This window comes from Electrona antarctica (genome assembly GCF_951216825.1).
Source record: "Electrona antarctica genome assembly, chromosome: 2".
Classification (NCBI taxonomy): domain Eukaryota; kingdom Metazoa; phylum Chordata; class Actinopteri; order Myctophiformes; family Myctophidae; genus Electrona; species Electrona antarctica.
Genome location: NC_136807.1, coordinates 26,432,139 through 26,450,718, shown reverse-complemented (window position 1 = coordinate 26,450,718; position 18,580 = coordinate 26,432,139). Strand labels below are relative to the sequence as shown.

General features: G+C 42.2%; 2 protein-coding genes across 2 annotated transcripts; one reads left to right on the top strand and one right to left on the bottom strand.

Moving 5' to 3' along the window:
• Positions 1–524: 524 nt before the first annotated feature.
• LOC306932741 (acylamino-acid-releasing enzyme-like) lies at positions 525–2,741 on the top strand (the record flags this gene model as incomplete). Its single annotated transcript, XM_079514650.1, has 1 exon — positions 525–2,741. One exon carries the CDS (start codon positions 525–527, stop codon positions 2,739–2,741), a length of 2,217 nt encoding a protein of 738 aa, XP_079370776.1.
• A 2,850-nt stretch (positions 2,742–5,591) lies between these two features.
• Positions 5,592–15,817, bottom strand: rab5if (RAB5 interacting factor). Its single transcript, XM_079489604.1, has 4 exons — positions 15,463–15,817; positions 10,072–10,175; positions 9,279–9,408; positions 5,592–8,674 (listed from the first exon to the last, which is right to left on the bottom strand). Exons 1-4 carry the CDS (start codon positions 15,571–15,573, stop codon positions 8,633–8,635), a joined length of 387 nt encoding a protein of 128 aa, XP_079345730.1. The 5' UTR covers positions 15,574–15,817; the 3' UTR covers positions 5,592–8,632.
• Between the last annotated feature and the right edge of the window lie 2,763 nt (positions 15,818–18,580).

Genomic DNA, 18,580 nt, shown 5'->3' with positions numbered 1-18,580 from the left:
CAACCTACTAACAATAAGATATCTCCTAATAAGATATAAAACAAATATATTATTATTATTGTGGATATCTGAAATACGAAAGCCTAAATAGGCATGGCGAAAGTGATGTCATTCTTCTGACGTCATTGACATCTGAAATTCAAATTGTGGATATAGGAAGAACTGAAATGATCATCCAGTCTAACTGTTAAATGTTTAAAGCTATGATAGACCTACGTGATTTAACATTTTAAAATGTTATCTGTTTGTTCAGTAACATGAGTCTACTGATAAATGGGTAGACCTACTCTCTCTTGATTGGCTGAAATTATGTCACCTACCTGAAAATGTGTTTTCTGTTCATTAAAGAGCTGGAGAGACAAGGAGACCCCTGTTGCATGCTTAACAAACACTATACTACAATGATTACTCACAATAGGCCTATAGGTGCTTTAACCTTTTAACAAAATCCTTTTCGTTTTAACCAAAAAATAAGCAATACCTCTAACCGGCTTGCCATATAGACGGACAGTGAACAAACCGGCATGGACTCGCCTGATGTCATGACCAATCCAGTGGACATCTCCAAACTCTACAGAGAGCTCAGCCTCTTCCCCGCTCTGAGCAGGGCTGACGTAGGACCTGCCATCACCTCTCCGTATGGAGGCAAATACAGCAACGTCTACACAGAATGGAGCCAACGCGACCTGTCAAGGAACATCAATATCAAGTTCTGCCGGCAGTACGTCGTGTTCCACGACGACACATCGGTGGTCTACTCCGTACCTTCCGGAAGCTGCACCGAGATCAAGGGAGAAGAACTGCTTCTAAGTGAAGATTCGCCTTCTGGAGAGATGAAGGCGGTGGTCAGAGACGTCTCTCTGAGAGGGGAAGACAAGCAGTTTGTGGAGATCTGGAGTAAGAACGCCTTGGCAAAGAGCATCAACCTGACCGCCTCAAAGAAACACGGCAAGGTCTACGGCGACGACTTGTTCGGCTGCCTGGCATGGTCCCATTCCGAGACCCATCTCCTGTACGTGGCGGAGCAGGAGAGGGCGAAGGCCGAGTCCTTCTTCCAGACAGAGTCACCAGAGTGGTCCTCCACTGGAGACGGGGAGGATACTTTGAAGATGGAGAATAAAGAAGCCACGAAGGGGGACCAGTTTGTCTTTTATGAGGACTGGGGAGAGTCCCTCGTCAATAAAAGCCGGCCAGTGCTATGCGTGTTGGACATCGAAGGCGGCAATGTGTCTGTGCTCGAGGGAACACTTGACAGTATTTCACCGGGACAGGCGTTTTGGGCTCCAGGTGACACGGGTGTGGTTTTTGTGGGCTGGTGGCACGAGCCTTTCAGACTCGGCCTCAAGCACTGCTCCAACAGGAGGTCGTCTTTGTTCTACGTGGATCTCGCAGGAGGGAAATGTGAAGAGCTGTCGTCGGGCATCGGCGCGGTGTGTTCCCCGAGACTCAGCCCAGACCAGTGTAGGATTGCCTACCTGGAGTGTGGCATCTACGGTCCCCACATGCAGTGCAGCAAGCTCTGTATGTATGACTGGTACACTAAGGAGACCTCGGTGGTTGTAGACGTGGTGAAAAGACCTGGACCGGATGGTTTTGCCGGTATCTATAGCTCCCAGTTGTCCCCTCAGTGCTGGTCTGCCGACAGCCAGCGTGTCCTCATCACCTGTCCCCAACGCAGCCGCAAGGACCTGCTGGTGATAGATATGAGGACAGGGAGTGTCACCTCGCTCACATCTCACAAGTCCGACGTGGGTAACTGGTGGCTGCTGAATGTGCAGAGAGACTTGATGGTGATCAGCTGCTCGTCTCCAAACCGCCCGCCTAGCCTCAGGGTGGGCTTCCTGCCACCGAGAGGGGCTTCTTCCCAAGAGGTGGACTGGGTTACTCTGGAGGAGTCTCAGAGCCAGGCCGATATCAGCTGGCAGATCCTGAGCTTTGACCCTCCCTCAGACCAAGACAACACTCAATACCCTGCCCTGGGTTTTGAAGCCTTGCTTCTCAAACCGGCGGAGACGGTGAGGAAGAAGGGAGTCAAGCTGCCTCTCATCGTCAGCCCTCACGGTGGCCCTCATTCTGTGATCGTGGCTGACTGGCTCCTATCCTCCGCTGTGCTGTGTCGGATGGGCTATGCTGTATTAATGGTGAACTATCGGGGCTCCATCGGTTATGGCCAGGACAACATCCTCTCCCTGCCTGGCAACGTGGGTACCCAGGACGTCAAAGATGTTCAATTTGCCGTAGAGAGCGTTTTGAAATGCGGGGAATGTGACGAGCATAAGGTGGTGGTCTCCGGGGGCTCCCATGGCGGTTTCCTGGCCTGTCATCTGATTGGCCAGTACCCAGGGTTCTATAAGGCGTGTGTGGCTCGCAATCCTGTCACTAATATAGCCTCGATGATGGGCAGTACAGACATCCCAGACTGGTGTATGGTGGAGGCGGGTTTTGAATACACCACAGACTGTCTTCCTCAGCCTGCCGTCTGGGAACAGATGCTGAACAAATCTCCCATTAAACACGTGGCACAGGTGAAGACTCCAGTACTGCTCATGTTGGGGGAGGATGACAAGCGCGTGCCTAACAAGCAGGGAATCGAGTACTACAGAGCTCTGAAAGTGCTGCGGGTCCCAGTGCGGGTGCTGTGGTACCCAGGGAACAATCACTCACTGTCCAAGGTGGATGCTGTGTCAGATGGCTTCATGAACATGGCTCTGTGGATGACTCAGCACCTATGTCAGAGATGATGGCACACTGCTAGAGTTAGTGTGCTAAATAAGTCGTTAACACAGGGGTTTTCAACAGGGTCCTTCTATTCAATTCATCAGGGTATTTTTTGTAGCCTGGTTTATCCACTCCTGGGGGCTGGTTTACGAAGCAATTTTTTTGTATTGTATGTGTGTATCATGTGGAATAATTAAAACGAAAACGCAATTAGAAATTAAATACAATGCTTACATGTTTACATTGCCATTGCAAATGTGCAACAAAACAATCAAGACTTATAAGAAATGTAAGCCCATGTTCAATTAAAAGGTAATAAAGTGATGTGTAAGCAGAGATGCAGACATTATAGATCAACTAGACCTGTACGTGCCCGTCGCAGTCGGCCACCAGCCTACTTGGGAACGATGCAACTAATGATATACGTTGTCATAGCACCCGAAAATTCAGAGGCATATATTCCTGGGGGATGCATGTATACTTTCGGATGTGAGGGTGATCTGCGGCGGCATCTGTCTGGGTTGATTCGGCTGATCTGACTGGTTAGGCGGGTGTTCCCCTCCTCTCTCACTGCTCCATGTGTGTCCACTCCCGAAGCTCCACGCTCGGTGTCAGAGGACCTTCCTTCTCCATGGCTCATCGTTGATAGTAGCTCCACTCCCCTGCTAGGACCTCCAAACAAGCTCAAGGCCCATTTGTAGGACGTAGGGAGGTCAAGCTCCACAACGCACGTGGCAGTCTGCCTTAGTTTTATTTTATTTAGTTTTTTTTAGTTTGTATTAGTATTAGTTTGTTCATTGAGTCCCCTGGGCCTATTTGATAATAAACAGCATCACCCATTTTGACTCACTTGATAGTACACTCTCTTATCTAACTTTACTTTAGAATATTATGACAACGGTTCACAACCCAACCTGTAATAATAATATAAATGCCAGTCAAAAACAAAGGAAACAAACACAAAGACGAATCACAAATATATAACAATGATATATCTTTTATACCGTTGTAGGTAGTATCCAATATCCATATGTCCATTTTCAACTGTATTTTAGCTGTAATCGTTTCCTGTTTATAGCCTATAGACATATTATTATTTTTAATTTCTTACCGTTTATATGTTTTTTGCATAGACTGATTTGGCTTCTAATTCAGCCTGGGAAAGGCACGCGACCGAATTATATAGGCCTATAAAAATATATGATATATATATTATATATCTTGTATATTTATTCATTCATTCTAAAATGGCCGGCCTGGTTCGGCCTGGACTGGCCTGGACTGGACCAGCCAGTCCCAGATTTCTCAATAGTCAGCACGTCCCTGCCTGTGAGGCACTGTGAGCTTGTAGATCGGCTATTTTCTGTAAAAAGGTTTGGTGTAGTCGTGTAGAGGGAAAAAGGAGCACACCAAGTACAAAGTCAAAGGTCAAGTTTACCAAGTATTGAGGGTTGAACACCAATGATGCTGTCAAACAAGTCTATATGAAGCCATCTATGAAAAGAATATCTGCAACACAATTTTATAGAACATGAAGTGGGGGTCCCTGCTTCATCTCTCTCTCTCCTTAGCCTGAAAAACATTGAACACCCCTGCACTACAGTATACTGTATGTAAAGGCTCTTTTCCACTACAAAGGGTTAACCCAGAATCTTCCATAACTTCAAACGTTTCAGAACCCGTGAATTAAAAACAAATCACACCCGTGTGAACTGAGTAGTGCAACTCCCGTCTCCCCCTGCCTCTCTCTCTCTCTGTCTCTCTCTCTCTGTAATTAGCAGGCAACAGTCTCTCTCTGTTTGACATAAGTTAGGACATTGCTGTTCCTTGGAGTGGTTGCACCACTCAAAAAAAATCATCTCCATTTTAACCAGAAGTAGCAGATCTACAAGCTCACAACACATTGCAACGTGCTGCAATGTGCTGCTAACTGCTTACTAGAGCAGTCATCCTCCAATAGTGCAGGGACATTCAGACCCAAATGCCCCCCCCCCCCCCCCCCCCGGCACCTATGCCTCTTATCTCCATATTTTAACTTCCCCCCCCCCATAAATTAACACCCTACTTGATCATACTACAGCGTCACATGAAAGCATCAGAAGTAGCAGATCCACAAGCTTGTAGATCTGCTACTTTTGCGATTTCAAAATTTGAATCCTGAAAAGTACGTTTTGGATGGGTGATGACCACGAAGAGGGTGGTGACATCTGATAACACAGAGGACAGCCGGAGAGACGGCGATCGGGGGTGTAGAGGGCTGGCAGCCCAAACCACTCCACAGGAGGATACAGAGCCAGACTGCAGTAAAACCTGCAAGGAGGGTTTAAAATCAGCCTCAGTGCAGCTTGAGGCTGCTCGTATAGCTCGAGTTGTACCGAAGCTGATATATGAGATATGTGCTGTTCAACAGCAGCAACGACAACGCAACGCACAGAAGGATTCCGCAACTTCTGGTCAGATGAAGGAGGAGACAGGCCCGGACGCCCCCACAGTGCCAGCCTGCCAGGAAACTCTTAGTGTCACCAACATCTCAACAGCCATCTTCCCCATTGACTGTCTCTCAGCCTCTCAGGGACAGTCGGGGCTGTAGCATGCCACTTGGACACAGGCCGGGGTCTGATCAGCCTTGGTCGGGTCGCCTGGAGGACTCATGAGGGTGTCTGTGTTGTAAGACCCAGAAACACCCAACGATTCCAGATTTACAACACTGATGTGTCCAAGGTTTCCACTCGATAGATATGATATATAAATTGGGTGGAGATCTATCCATCTATAATCACCAAGATGTCTGTGATCAAATACTGTGAATATAATTCAAGTACATACACCTATCCTTAGTATCCTAACAGTTTAATGATAAACAGTGAAGAGAATCTTTGAAAATGGAGACTAAACAAAGCCCATGTTTAATGCGATTGCCAAAAGATTTCAATCAGAAAATACAGTCCTCTCAAATGCCATTTGTGATTCCATAGTCATAGAACAATGTCATCTTGCAAGAACTGTTTTTTTCTTTTAAATGTATACTCACTATAAAATACTGAGAATTATGTTACATCAATCAAGAAAGATATAACAGACAAGTACAAATAAATCAACATAATACAATGTGGACTTTTTGACATTGTACAGAATTTACAGACAATATTTAAATTAATCTCAGAACATTAGGTAAGATTTGGATCTTGGAAGCTACATGTGAATGAAAACAAACTTTTTAAATTAATGCCATCCTCTACATAGATATGACACTGATGATAAATTACATGGACATACTAATAGCAAGTCATGGCAGTGCACAGAACTATTTAGCTCAAAGACAGATTTTTACTTTGACATACAACAGTGTTGTGCACCTAAAAAGCTCACAATGTGGTGAATTCGCCACATTGTGAGCTTGTAGATCGCCTATTGTAGGAGCATGACACCATTATACAATGAGGCAAAGATTAAGCAGAATTGTGTGACAACATGGATTCCTCAAATCAATATGCAGGTTTCCTTCCCCCAAAATGTTAGTCTGTCTGGATAGGTGATTAACGGCGCTGTTGAAAAGCTAGTGTTCGTTCAGTAACACTAGTCTCTCCAGCTCTTTAGTAAACACAAAACACATTTTCAGGTCGGGATACCAATTTCACACAATCAGGAGAGAGAACTCATGTGGGGTACAGGATCAACAAGTGAAATTGGAAGTGATGAAACAAAATGAGCAATCAATATTGGAACTGGAACACAAGCTGACATTATCTTTATGGGGTTCTCTCATCTGACTGGATAAAATTTGCATCCCACCTGAATATATTTTCTCTTTACCAAACAGCCGGAGAGACATGGAGACCCATTACTGTTGAAACACTATACACTAGATAAGGCAAAGTTAACTAGCACACATCAGAATATAGAACTTAGTAATAAAATAGTTAACACTAAAAATATCACTTACAGCACCTTATATCCTGATACTGGATGACGTTGGCATTAATATTCATCCGGGATATTGCCTACATCCAATCAACTACACAATGTAGTATTCTGTGGAACACAATGTGTAATAAACACACAATGTTGATTTCAGCACAATACTTCACATTCACTGCACTGTGTCTGACTGTCTGTAAAGATACTGTAGCAGTTGGTTAACATAATCATAACCCAAATACATATCGTCGCAGTTGGGTGGAAACATTTAATTTCCAAAAACATTACTTTTTAGGAAAAGGAAAAAATAACCTGTGTTCAATATTTATAAGACTAACAATCACAGGACAAGTTTTCTGGCCAACAGCAACGATATGTAGAATTCTCCTATGGGTGGTTAAGAAGACAAATTATGACAAAACAATCCAGCCCCAGTCACATTGAATATCAGCAGATTAATTCACCAGCAGTCAGCATTGGATAATTCATCATCATAATTCATCAACCAGACCAATTTTGAGTATTTTTTACCGTCCTATTCCTGACCTTGCAGTGATCAAATCATGAAGGAAACACAGATGAATATACTGTAAGTAAAAACCAATGAAACCGTTAACCATTTAAGAACCATAACAGTGCCAGATGATCTCTCTTAACCCATTAAAAACCGGAAAAGCATTTTTCTGAAAACTCTTAGGATTTAGAATGGTGGTTCTCAAAAATAGCAGATATACAAGTTAACGGTGCGTCAATTTTCAACATTTTTGAAAAGTCTTTAAAGTGTTTTAAAAATGTTTATATAATATTTTACACAAATCTTCTCTTCTGGGGTACCTGGCACAAAATATTTCAGATGGGGGTACGCGGCCAAATACATTTTGGGGGTCCTTGGCATGGAAAAGATTGAGAACTACCGATTTGGAAGTTATTTGTAGAATCTTTGTATCATTCGTAGCCTCAGGTCTTAATGGCTTAAAAGAGAAGTTCCTGGCATGCATTGGGTTACAGAAGAACCGTGCTTTCCGTATTTCAATAGCGTTTAAAGTTGCAATCCCAAACTTGTATTTCCTTCTGGCGATTCCAACCCGAGGCCCTGTGCAAGAGCCAACATTTCTAGTAGTGCCGAGCTAAACGCCAGTAGTGGTCCTACCCCATAACACAGGATGTAGAATGTCTCAACAGAAGAGCAGGGAGACCCACTACCACCACCACAGCTGTGTTACTTAGTTAGGTGAACACAAAAAATAAGTTCTGGATTGCTACTTTAAGCCACAATTAGTCAACCACTTAAGGTCTACAAAAACATGTGCCCCCCCCCAAAAAAGCCCATCTGCAAACTCACAATCTGCTGTAGATCTGCTAATTTTGAAACCTTATTGAAAACAATTCCTGTAATTGCCAATTATAATTACATTCCCAAAATAGGGGTGACAGAGTGAAGGTGTTGAACCCATTAAAACCAGGAAAGCATCCATCTATGCATTGGCTATTCAAAGATAGGAGATATGCAAGCTCACAGCTCGTCACTTTGTGCCACGCTGTGAGCTTGTACATCTGCATTATTATTATTTGTACATCTTTGAAAAATCTTGAAAGTGTGAGAACTACTGATTTAGAAGGCATGTGTAGAATCAGCCTCAGGCCTTAATGGGTTAAGCAGTGGTCAACAATGGGAGGAAGGAACTATAAGATATTTAGAAGCATATAATGTTAAGGTGCCTTTGAAAGGCAGCCTTCACTGTACTGTACACTTATATGCATTTTGAACATTGTCATGATGGGTCTTTGTAGTGTCTCGCAATTCATCAAACTTACTACACGTCCCACAATGCATCACTGCACACTGGAAAAAGTCCTGTGTAGGAGTGTCGGATCCCATCGCCACGCCATGAAGTTCTACGCTCTTTTGTGTCTTGAATTTTTTTTTTATTCTTTCTTTGTTACTTCAACGGAAATGTTCATGTTTTAGTATCCTCTGGTGCTGGATTCATTCCTCTCAGTCATAATGAAGAGCTGTGTAAAATATTATCCACACCACCTAGTGGAGACAGGAGTAAAATACATACATAGAAATTATTAATACATCCTAAGCCTCAGGAACAGTAACATAATCAATGTACCATGCATACTAACACCACAAACAAGGGAAATGTCTCGCTTTGATATTCTAAAAGCGTGTGTGCACGTGTGCCACACACACACACACACACACACACACACACACACACACACACACACACACACACACACACACACACACACACACACACACACACACACACACACACACACACACACACACACACACACACACACACACACACACACACACACACGTCTACTAGTAAAACATTCTCACTTCTGTTTTGAATGCAAGTGGATTCATCTGTAAGTAACTAGGTCAGAGTGGCTTACTGTTGGAATTTCAGTCCAATGAGAGTCTATCCCCTTTTCTATGCGCTAGTCTAGTCTAGTAGTGCATTCATGTGGTTCTCAAACTTCACAGGCCGTGACCCCCCAAAATAATCACATTTGAACTTTACAAAGTATGGTAGAGGTGTGCATTGGCACTGCCGTCATGATTCAATTTGATCACGATTCTTGTTTAAAAAGACATGAATGAAATAAGATGTCCTCCTCACCATAAACAGCGCAGCAGAAGTCATGAAGCCTTCTTTGGTGAGCTCCCACGTGCCTCCATACTCCTCCTCGTCAACCTGCTGGAAGCTGCTGAAGTACACATACAGAACTCCAGCATTGATGATGCAGAATCTAGCAGGGGAGAGAGAAAGAGACAACGATACCTTAGAACAATGGTTCTCAAAACTTTGTTTCATTCCAAGGACACCCAGTGAGTGTACAAATGGAACCGTTAAGAATTTTGTACACTACACTCTGGGAATTACAGTCCACACTACACTACAGTCCTCTTCAAGGACCAACAACCTCGGGTTTCACAGAACCCATTTCAGAAATGATATTCAAATTGGGACGTTTGCCCCCTTTTTTTTAATTTCCCTTTAAGCCATTGTATGTCTAGTTGGTACCCCAGACATACGATCCAGAAAAAACAATTAAAGTTAAAAGGATAAAGCTCTATATTCTAGATTCATTAAATGTTATTTTAACAAAAGATTTATCCCACCACCTAATAAAATGTGTAGCAAACATATCTAAAAACTATGCTCAGCAATAAATCATGAAATGTAGCAAAAAAAGGGGGGGGATAATGATTGTTCTGAATATCGTCTGTCGGATGGTAACCTCTTATGTCCAAAACTGTTACTTTTAGGATTCAAATTCAAAAACAGCAAAAGTAGCAGATCTACAGCTTGTAGATCCGCTACTTTTGTGTGATGCTGTAGTATGCTCAAGTAGGGTATTCATTTACGAAAAAAATCAAAAAGTTAAAATATGGAGATAACAGCGACTTACATGGCTATCCCCAGGAATCCTTTCAGCGGTGCCACGCCCCATATGACACCAAGGATTATTGCAATGATTTGCCGGATCCAGTAGATCACATCTAAAAACTCATCCTGTTAAAAAGAAATGAAGAAGCGGGTTAAAACATGATAAAGTATTTGACCAACAGTCAGTCCCTTATATTACCACCTTGGGCCCCCTCAGCGCTAGCATTCACTTCTCAGTAAAGAACCTGGGTGTGATACTTGGCAACAATTTTAAGTTTGAATAAACAGATCAACTCTGTGGTCAAAAGAAAACCAGTTTTTTTCTAACATAGGCTTCTGGCCGGGATTAAGGCCTCTCTCTCCCGACCCGACCTAGAGAGGGTAATCCAAGCATTTATCTCGTCAAGGCTTGATTACTGTAATTCACTGTATGTAAGCATCAGTCTGCCCTTAGACGTCTCCAGCTCATACAGAATGCCGCCTAACTGGCATATCACCGCGGTCCTCGCCTCACTCCACTGGCTACCCGTTAAATTTGGAATTGATTTTAAGGTTTTATTCTTTTTTTTTGAGGGGCGCTAGCCCTTCCTATATACATATTTTTGCATAACATAAATGCAGTTGTCATCTTACATGATCATGGTGAAAAGATGACGGCCCCAACTTCTGGAACAGTCTGCCCTTACATACTAAAGTCTGCTCGCTCCTTAGCTTCTTTCAAACCTTCTTAAAACTATTTTCTTCTACCTGTCCTATGGGGAAGTATGGGTGATGGATAGGCTTCTTTTTTAATAACTTCAATATTTGCTTGAGTATAGCTAGCTAGTGCTACAGGTTAAAAGACAAAAAACATAGCTAACGTTAGCTAGCTAGCTCACACACACAGTGACACACTACACAGTAGAGCTCTTCACGGGTCAAAAAAAAAAGGTTCCGAAATCCAAAATAAATCTGTGAGTGTGACATTCCGAGAGACCCGACCCAGCCAGGCAGACATACATGTGGACAGACAGAGAGAGAGGTCCCCTAGTCCCTACAGGCTGCGTCTCATGCGTGCTGCAGTAGAGGGTGAGAGAAAAAAGAAAGTCTCGTCTCTTTAGTTTTAGCAGAAGCAGATGCGTACCGGTCTTGGCTGAATGGGATATTAAGGCGCGACACTCAATGCACTTATAAACAGAAGTTTTGCTAGTTTGCTTTGCTAGTTTGCTTTCACCTCGTTTAGGTCAACACTGTTGTCGGGATCCGTATAAAGTATAATTGCACGCCGGTGTTTTCATTCAAATCAGTGCAAGACAAACCAGTACACAGTAACGTCAACTGTCAATCCACCCGTCGTGCTCTCCGGGACGGAGAAGCCGACTTTTCTCTCTCGTAGTAGCCTAAGTCGAGTACGTTGTTAAACAACTTGAAAAACTTTGGCTTTGGGCAGGTGTAGGCTACGTTTTGTTGGGCTGCATATATAAAGACCTTTTTGGTCTGAGTGACTCGGTCGGATTTTGACTCTTTCTTTTGCCAATAAAATCAAATGGGTCGTGCATATTTAATAGAGTCGGTCGGCAACCGGAGACCAAACTATTATTTTGCGCTGCCTTAAATTTTGTAATTGCCGTCTTTTGTTTTGTTGTTATACAATTTTGTTTTCCTTGTTCTCTGTATGCTTGTTTTTTAATCTGACCTTGTACAGCACTTTGGTTGACCACTGGTGTAAATGTGCTCTATAAATAAAATGTATTACATTTATAGCACTTAATTGTATAAAAGATCGGTTTCTCCAGATCGGGTAAATTGACGATCACCGATCAAGTCATTTGGAGTGAATATCGGCCGATCACCAATCCGATCGATGGGAGCACCTAGGCTCTAATCCATACTAGATGCCGGCTTGTTTCTAAGTGAAGGAGCAACGGTTCTACTCCCAGTCTCTCATGGATGACTGAACTTCTCATGCTGCTTTTGTAATGTGTGATGATGATCAGTCCTAACCAAGAAAAATAATCCAATTATGTTGATCAGTTTTAATGCAGATTAGGGGGAAAGATGAGCACTCCGGCTGCCATACCAATGGACTCACAAATTAACCCCTTAAGCCACTGACATTTTTTTAAATGATCGCTTATCAGCAAAAATAGGGATGCCAGTTGGACAATTGTTAATAATAGTTCAGTTACAAGATTTGTCTTGTAAAACCAAAATATACATTTTAAGTCGTGACTTCTGTGGATAGAATGCATTCCACTGAGAAATTTCTACCATGTCACCCCTCACCAAATGTTGCATTTGTCAGTTGAATTCCATTTCTAGGGCTGGGGTTCCAAGTTTATTTCCTGATACAGCTAATCATTAAGTCTATAAATAACTGATATTAGCGACCAACATTGATGGTACAAGAGATTAGGCCTGGGCATTATGATTCATGTACAAAATCTAATATGACCAAATAGCTCAATATGTATCGATATTGTGAGACAATATTGTGGGGATGACTATTGATTTCAAGATTCTCAAAATGTTCAATGAATGGGGGAGGAGGGGATTGATTGATTACTTTATAGTCCGAAATGTAAACAGCACGTGGTACAGTCAGACATTAAGGATAAAAAGTAACAAAAATCACACCTGTGTGAAGTGAAGGCCACTCTTATCATCATACGTCATCATACATCCTCATATATCACATTCTGTGCTAATCAAACCACCACAAATGTCATTCTGGCCAATCACTTTAGGCATCTTCACTTTTCTGTCCTCACTTTTGGCTTCAATGTTTGTGTTTACACAGACAGCAAAAGCTGGGCATATGAGGGGCTAGCGCCCCTCAAGAAAAGTCCTGGAGACTTTCCATTGTGGTATTATAATGCAAGGATAAACAAATTAAACAATATTGACCACCTTGACTCAAAAATAAAATACACCAGAGTAAGGCCAAATGTGGACAAGGACGGATGCATGCACACTGCACACTGTGCACAGAGCAGTCTGGTGAGACGTAGGAGGACCTCTCAGTGCCTGCAATCCCCCAAGAACACGCAAGGCAGAGAGTTGTTGTTGGTTCTGGCATAAGAGAGAGGACAATAGCTGGAAGCCAAAGTCGTACGATTTTGTCACACACATTAACGCAGTGAAATTTGTTCTCCGCATTTGACCCATCTCTTGGAGCGGTGAGCCGCAGCCAAGGAGCTGATGGTCAGTGATTTGGCCAATCACTGCTGACCTGCCAACTGGAGTGAGTTGTGGTAGAGTGTTGAAACACTCTAAGAAGGTTGGGGAAAACATGTTGACTTCTCTTCCAGGCCAAGGCTTTATCCATTAATGGATTATAATCACATCTTTGTTGTATTTACAAACAAACTGTGTATTAACTAAGGTGTACTTTTCAATTTGTTACAGAGCTGAAAACCATTGTATAAGATATGCTTTTCATATGTTAACATTGTTTACAGTGTAAACTTAAAACCATAACCAACACCTCCCCCGGTGAACCCAGACCTCACCACCCAGCCTGACAACAACACCTGTCCTTCGCCTCAGCCCAAAGAGGCTTCACAATCACAGAGTGAGAGGAGGGGGGGATGGGGACAGGGGTCAGAGGTTACTCAGAAGCTGAGTCGAGGATTGGGAAACTAGGGCTCTGGATTATAAAAGGCTGGGAGTCGGGGACTGACTCAGGTACAGAAGAAATTTAGAAGAGTAGCAACAAGATACTAATAGTAGCTGGCGGCTGCTACGAAGCTGTACAATGACACTAAATCGGCAATCACACTCATGACTATAACGATAACTATATCGTTCAACGTTGTATTTTTTATAATATATATGTATATAGTTGGTGTGAACTCTGCCATCCACTTGACTGAGAATTATATTTACAGCTATATTTGTATAGTTATTATTATATAGTACTCTGTGTGAATGGCCCTTAATTCTACCTGCCACAGACATGATGTCACTCCTGGGCTGTGGTCACTGGTGGTGGTCAAATTACTCTTGTAATTGCTACACTTATCCCTGTGGACTAAGGACTAATGTGACTCTTGTACTGTTGTCTCTGTATATTTATTTCCTGCTGTGTTCTCGTTATCTCTTCTTATTGTCTTTGCTGTTAACTGCCATGGGGAATACATTTCCCTCATGGAATCAACCATTCAATATATCTAGTAATGAAAAGAATACAATATCAGTCATTTACCAAATTTACCAAATTAGACAAACCCCCAAAGACCACAGCAAACTATAGACGCAATTTTTTTCATATGTTGAATCTAGAGTTGCTTGCAACAGCAACCATTGACAGCCCATACATCCAAACAGAAAAGTCCTATCTGATTGTATAACGTTAATCTCACCAACATTGTTGCGCTCGTTGGAAATCACTCAATGGCCCTGCCGTAATGCAGGAGGCAGCAGGATTTCATGCTATTTAAAACGAGCGCTTCCAAACTCCAACACTTGGAAGACAAATTATCACCTGTCCTGCACAGAATTTATTTATCTACGGTGGATTTTCATTAAACAAAAACGTTGCAGATAGAAAGAGGATAATTCAAGCTTTCCATGCATCTTCAATGTTGACGAATTTAACATTGTTTAATACAATCAGACTTTTCTGTTTGGATGTTATCGGCTATCAATGGGTCTGTGTTGCAAGTTGCAACTCAACATATATATTTATATTAGTCTAATTTTGCAAATTGCAGCTAAGCAAACTAGGCATACTGCTCCTAGTATTGATGATCTCTATAGGACTTCATATTATATTTATTGTCTTTATATGTCTTGATGACAATGGAAACAAGCCATGTGTTCCCCTTTTAGCATTATTGTAGAACTGTACTAGGCTAGAACTGTACCTCTGTACCTTTTGCAACGTGGAAATAAAGTATTTAATCAATCAAAGCAGTGCCATTATTACAGTATAAATGTCGGTGTCAGTATTGTCATTTTAAATGGCCAGCAGAATGCAGACAAGCCCCACTGTCCTGCTGGGCTCTCGGGGTGGGGGTTGAAAATGGTCATATCAAAACATGTAATCAAGCTTCCTTGACAATGTAGGCCAACTATTATCCAATTACACGTTTTTCCGAATGCAATCTGGGGTTTATACTAGTTAGTTATTTTTCGTTATTAAATAATCCTAGTTTATCAGTTTATTAGGGGAGAGACCCCCGTTACTGAGCAAACACTACTGTATACTGGTGTTTAGAGTACTCATATGTTTGTATATACACTAACAAATTATAGAGCTTTAACTTTTGAATTATAGAGCTAATTAACACTTAGTTATTTAACAAAATCTATCGTTACAATGGCTTTAGGGATTTCACAGTGCATGTAGTTCAAAACTTCTGTTTGGGTTGAGGGCAAAAATGTGACGATTACAATCATGGACGAGTAAAATTATGATTAATAATCTGACCTTCTCCTCCCAGACAGCAGTACTGTTAAAGGCTTTGCTCCATGGGGACTGTTTCAGCCCTCCATTCACCACATGCATTTCCTCTTTCTTCTTGGAATTATTGTTCGTCATTCTTTCTGTTTAGTTTTCACCAGCGGGATACAAAAACGACGCGACAAAGTAGCGCAGCGGCAATACTGTCGGCACACAAACGCATCAATACGTCGCGAATAGCCTTACAATTAACCTTAAACTGTGCACATAAGAAGCAGTGCTCGTCTCAATTTCACACAGATTGTTGCAGCGAGAGCAAGACGCTTAACGGACTGTGAGTGTCTGCGCACGCGCAACGCCGTTTGACCCCGTCTCACAGCGACCAATGAGCGAGTGCGACGTTCCTGCATGTCTTTTGTCAGAAGGTTGGCATGAAACCTACAGCGACACCCAGAGGACAGCGGCATAACAGCAGCAGAACCCTTCTTTTCTTGTTCGTGTTTTGCTTACTTGCACCATTAATCATTCATTTATTAATGGAATTATCCATAGGCACCCTGACCAGTATCAATATTGGTAGGCCTACATTTATTCTTAAGTAGTGTACTCAAATACAAATTTGGGGTAGGCCTACAAGTACATTTACTTTAGCATAACTTTGGTAGGCCTACTGTAGGAGGAGGACTATAAGTAGGCCTATATATTTTATTATGCCAATAGTTTTATACTTTTCCTTAAGTAAAACATGTAATACTTAAAAAAGTTGTTTAATTGTAAATATACCTTGTGTTATTGCTACTAACAAACCTGGGTACTTCTTCCTATTAGCCTGCCTTGGCCTATGCCCATAATGTTTATGACGTATAGCCTAGGACAGTGGTTCTCGAACCTTTTCATCTCAAGGTTGAGTGATTCTCAACCATTTTCATTTCAAGCACCACCACTCCAACAGTTGGACATGCATTAGGCTACGGACCCCCCATTTAATGGCATGTTAATCTCTGGTGCCCCAATTTATATTGTAATCAATGTAAATTTAACTCTGAGTGTACACAAGGAACCAAATGGACCCTTATGGGTGCGATTGGTTCTGTGTGTACACTCTCTGAGTTACACACCCATAAGGGTCCATTTGGTTCCTACTTCCTATCATTTTGCTGGCCCCGGGCCCCTGGAATTCCCTCAAGGGCCCCTGGGGGTCCCCGCCTCCCCAGACCCCACTTTGGGAACCGTGGGCCTAGGACTAGGTAATTAGGGAATCACCTATTAATCATTATTAACCCCATAGGCCTATACTTTGGTGACTGGGGTCCCCCAGGGGTTCTGGTCCCCAACACTTTCCCTCTCCATGCTTAATCTCTGTGCTGAAAATAGCAGATCTACAAGCACACAATGCCTTACAATATGCTACTTTCACTGTATGCTTCTGTTACACACACACACACACACACACACACACACACACACACACACACACACACACACACACACACACAGACACACACTGACACACACACACACACACACACACACACACACACACACACACACACACACGTGTACGTGCAAGTATGTTGTTTGTTACTGACTGCAGCTCTCAGTCTCAGGTCCTGTGCGTGGGAGGAGACCTACCTGCTTCATGTGGCCTCTCATCAACCTCGGCCAATCATCAGAAGAAGACTGTCCACCTGGGCCCTATTTAAGAACTGCTATCAGCTGTGTGCGTTGGCAGTGTGTTAGACACTGTCCATGGAGATGGTGGGTGTGTGGTCTGAAGGCTGGTGCCACCATGTTCTTGACCTACACACCTTTCTGGACTTTAATGTTATGTTTGTTAAAAGTTTAACTCGCTAGAAGGCATGTTAAAATGAAGAGTTTCAGGGCAGCCTTTGGCTGACTGATTGTCCGATTACTGCTAAACAGTCTGACTTTATGTCATCTGTTTGTAGAACTACTGGCACCAGCTTTTTGTAACAGTCACTTTTGATATAGGCTAGATTATAGTAAGATTATAATTTATTTCAATTGTCTTTTTTATTTTATGTTAGGTTAGAAGTATTTTGATTGTTTATTGGTTTGTGCCAGGGGTTATTCTTAAGTCTAAATGTAAATTCATGTAACTTTGTATGTTAAGTTGACCTTTAAAAGGCCTATAATAAAGCAAAACTTCACCTACCACCTTATTGCATCCTTTTCTACCCCTAGACCTATAAGGATTGTAATAGCTTCCCATATTTATGACATGCCCAGAAAGAGGATGCTATATATTTGAACTTTTCTTTGTTGTTTTGTTGTGGGAATAGATTGATGAATGAATGTTTATCAATTAATTATGGAGCCTGTTTTTTTTTTTCTTTTTTAGGTTGTTATCCAAAAGAACAAAAGGAAGGATTTTATTTTTAACTTGACCTGACTGTGTCCTGGGTTGGCTGCCACAGTGTCAGTTTGCTTGACACCAGTTCCAGTGGCCAGCCAGCCCCATCCTTTTCTCTCTGACCCTTTGTATAGGCCCCCGTGTAGGGTAGTAGTAGAGGTGCATAAGGAGATCGAGAGAATGGGGATTTTGCCCTAATTTGTCTAAAAGCGCCAAATTTGCACATATGTAGCCCATGGGCCTGCCCTAATGATTTAGCTAGGGTGCCGAGCCGATGACCTTCGGGGTCGCCACAGCGGCCAAAATCATATGGCCACAATTGACAACCTATATAAGGCAAAATGTTCAAAATTTCATTATGCTTTAAGTAGCATGTGATGTGTCAAACTAGGGGTTTTCACTATTATGAATCCATTCCAAGCATTAGTTTTGCATGAAAAACACTCTTTGGGCTAAAAACGCCCATAGCAGTCATCACAAAAGGTGATGGCCTAATTTAGCCCATAGGTTGTCAATGGTGCGCTTTTAGACGAATTAGCGCTAAATATCCCCATGTTCCTCAACTAGTGGTTCCCAAACATTTGTGGGTCACGGACACATTTTTATGGGTTCCCTTATGTTTGGTTTCCTACATTTTGTCATGAATTATTTTAAACAAAATTCAATCATTCTTTTCAGTAATTTCATGAAGAAATAAAATAAAAATCGAAGAAATTCCATGAATTAGAAAACAAATGTTTAAGTAGTAATGAAAATAGCCGATCTACAATA

Bases quoted from the DNA above. Each gene is read 5' to 3' on its own strand.
- rab5if (XM_079489604.1), bottom strand. From the start codon at position 15,573: ATGACGAACAATAATTCCAAGAAGAAAGAGGAAATGCATGTGGTGAAT. The intron at 10,176-15,462 runs GTCAGATTATTA...TCTTTTTAACAG, and splicing joins CTGCTGTCTGGGAGGAGAAG to GATGAGTTTTTAGATGTGAT. The intron at 9,409-10,071 runs GTAAGTCGCTGT...CTCCCCTGCTAG, and splicing joins GGATTCCTGGGGATAGCCAT to ATTCTGCATCATCAATGCTG.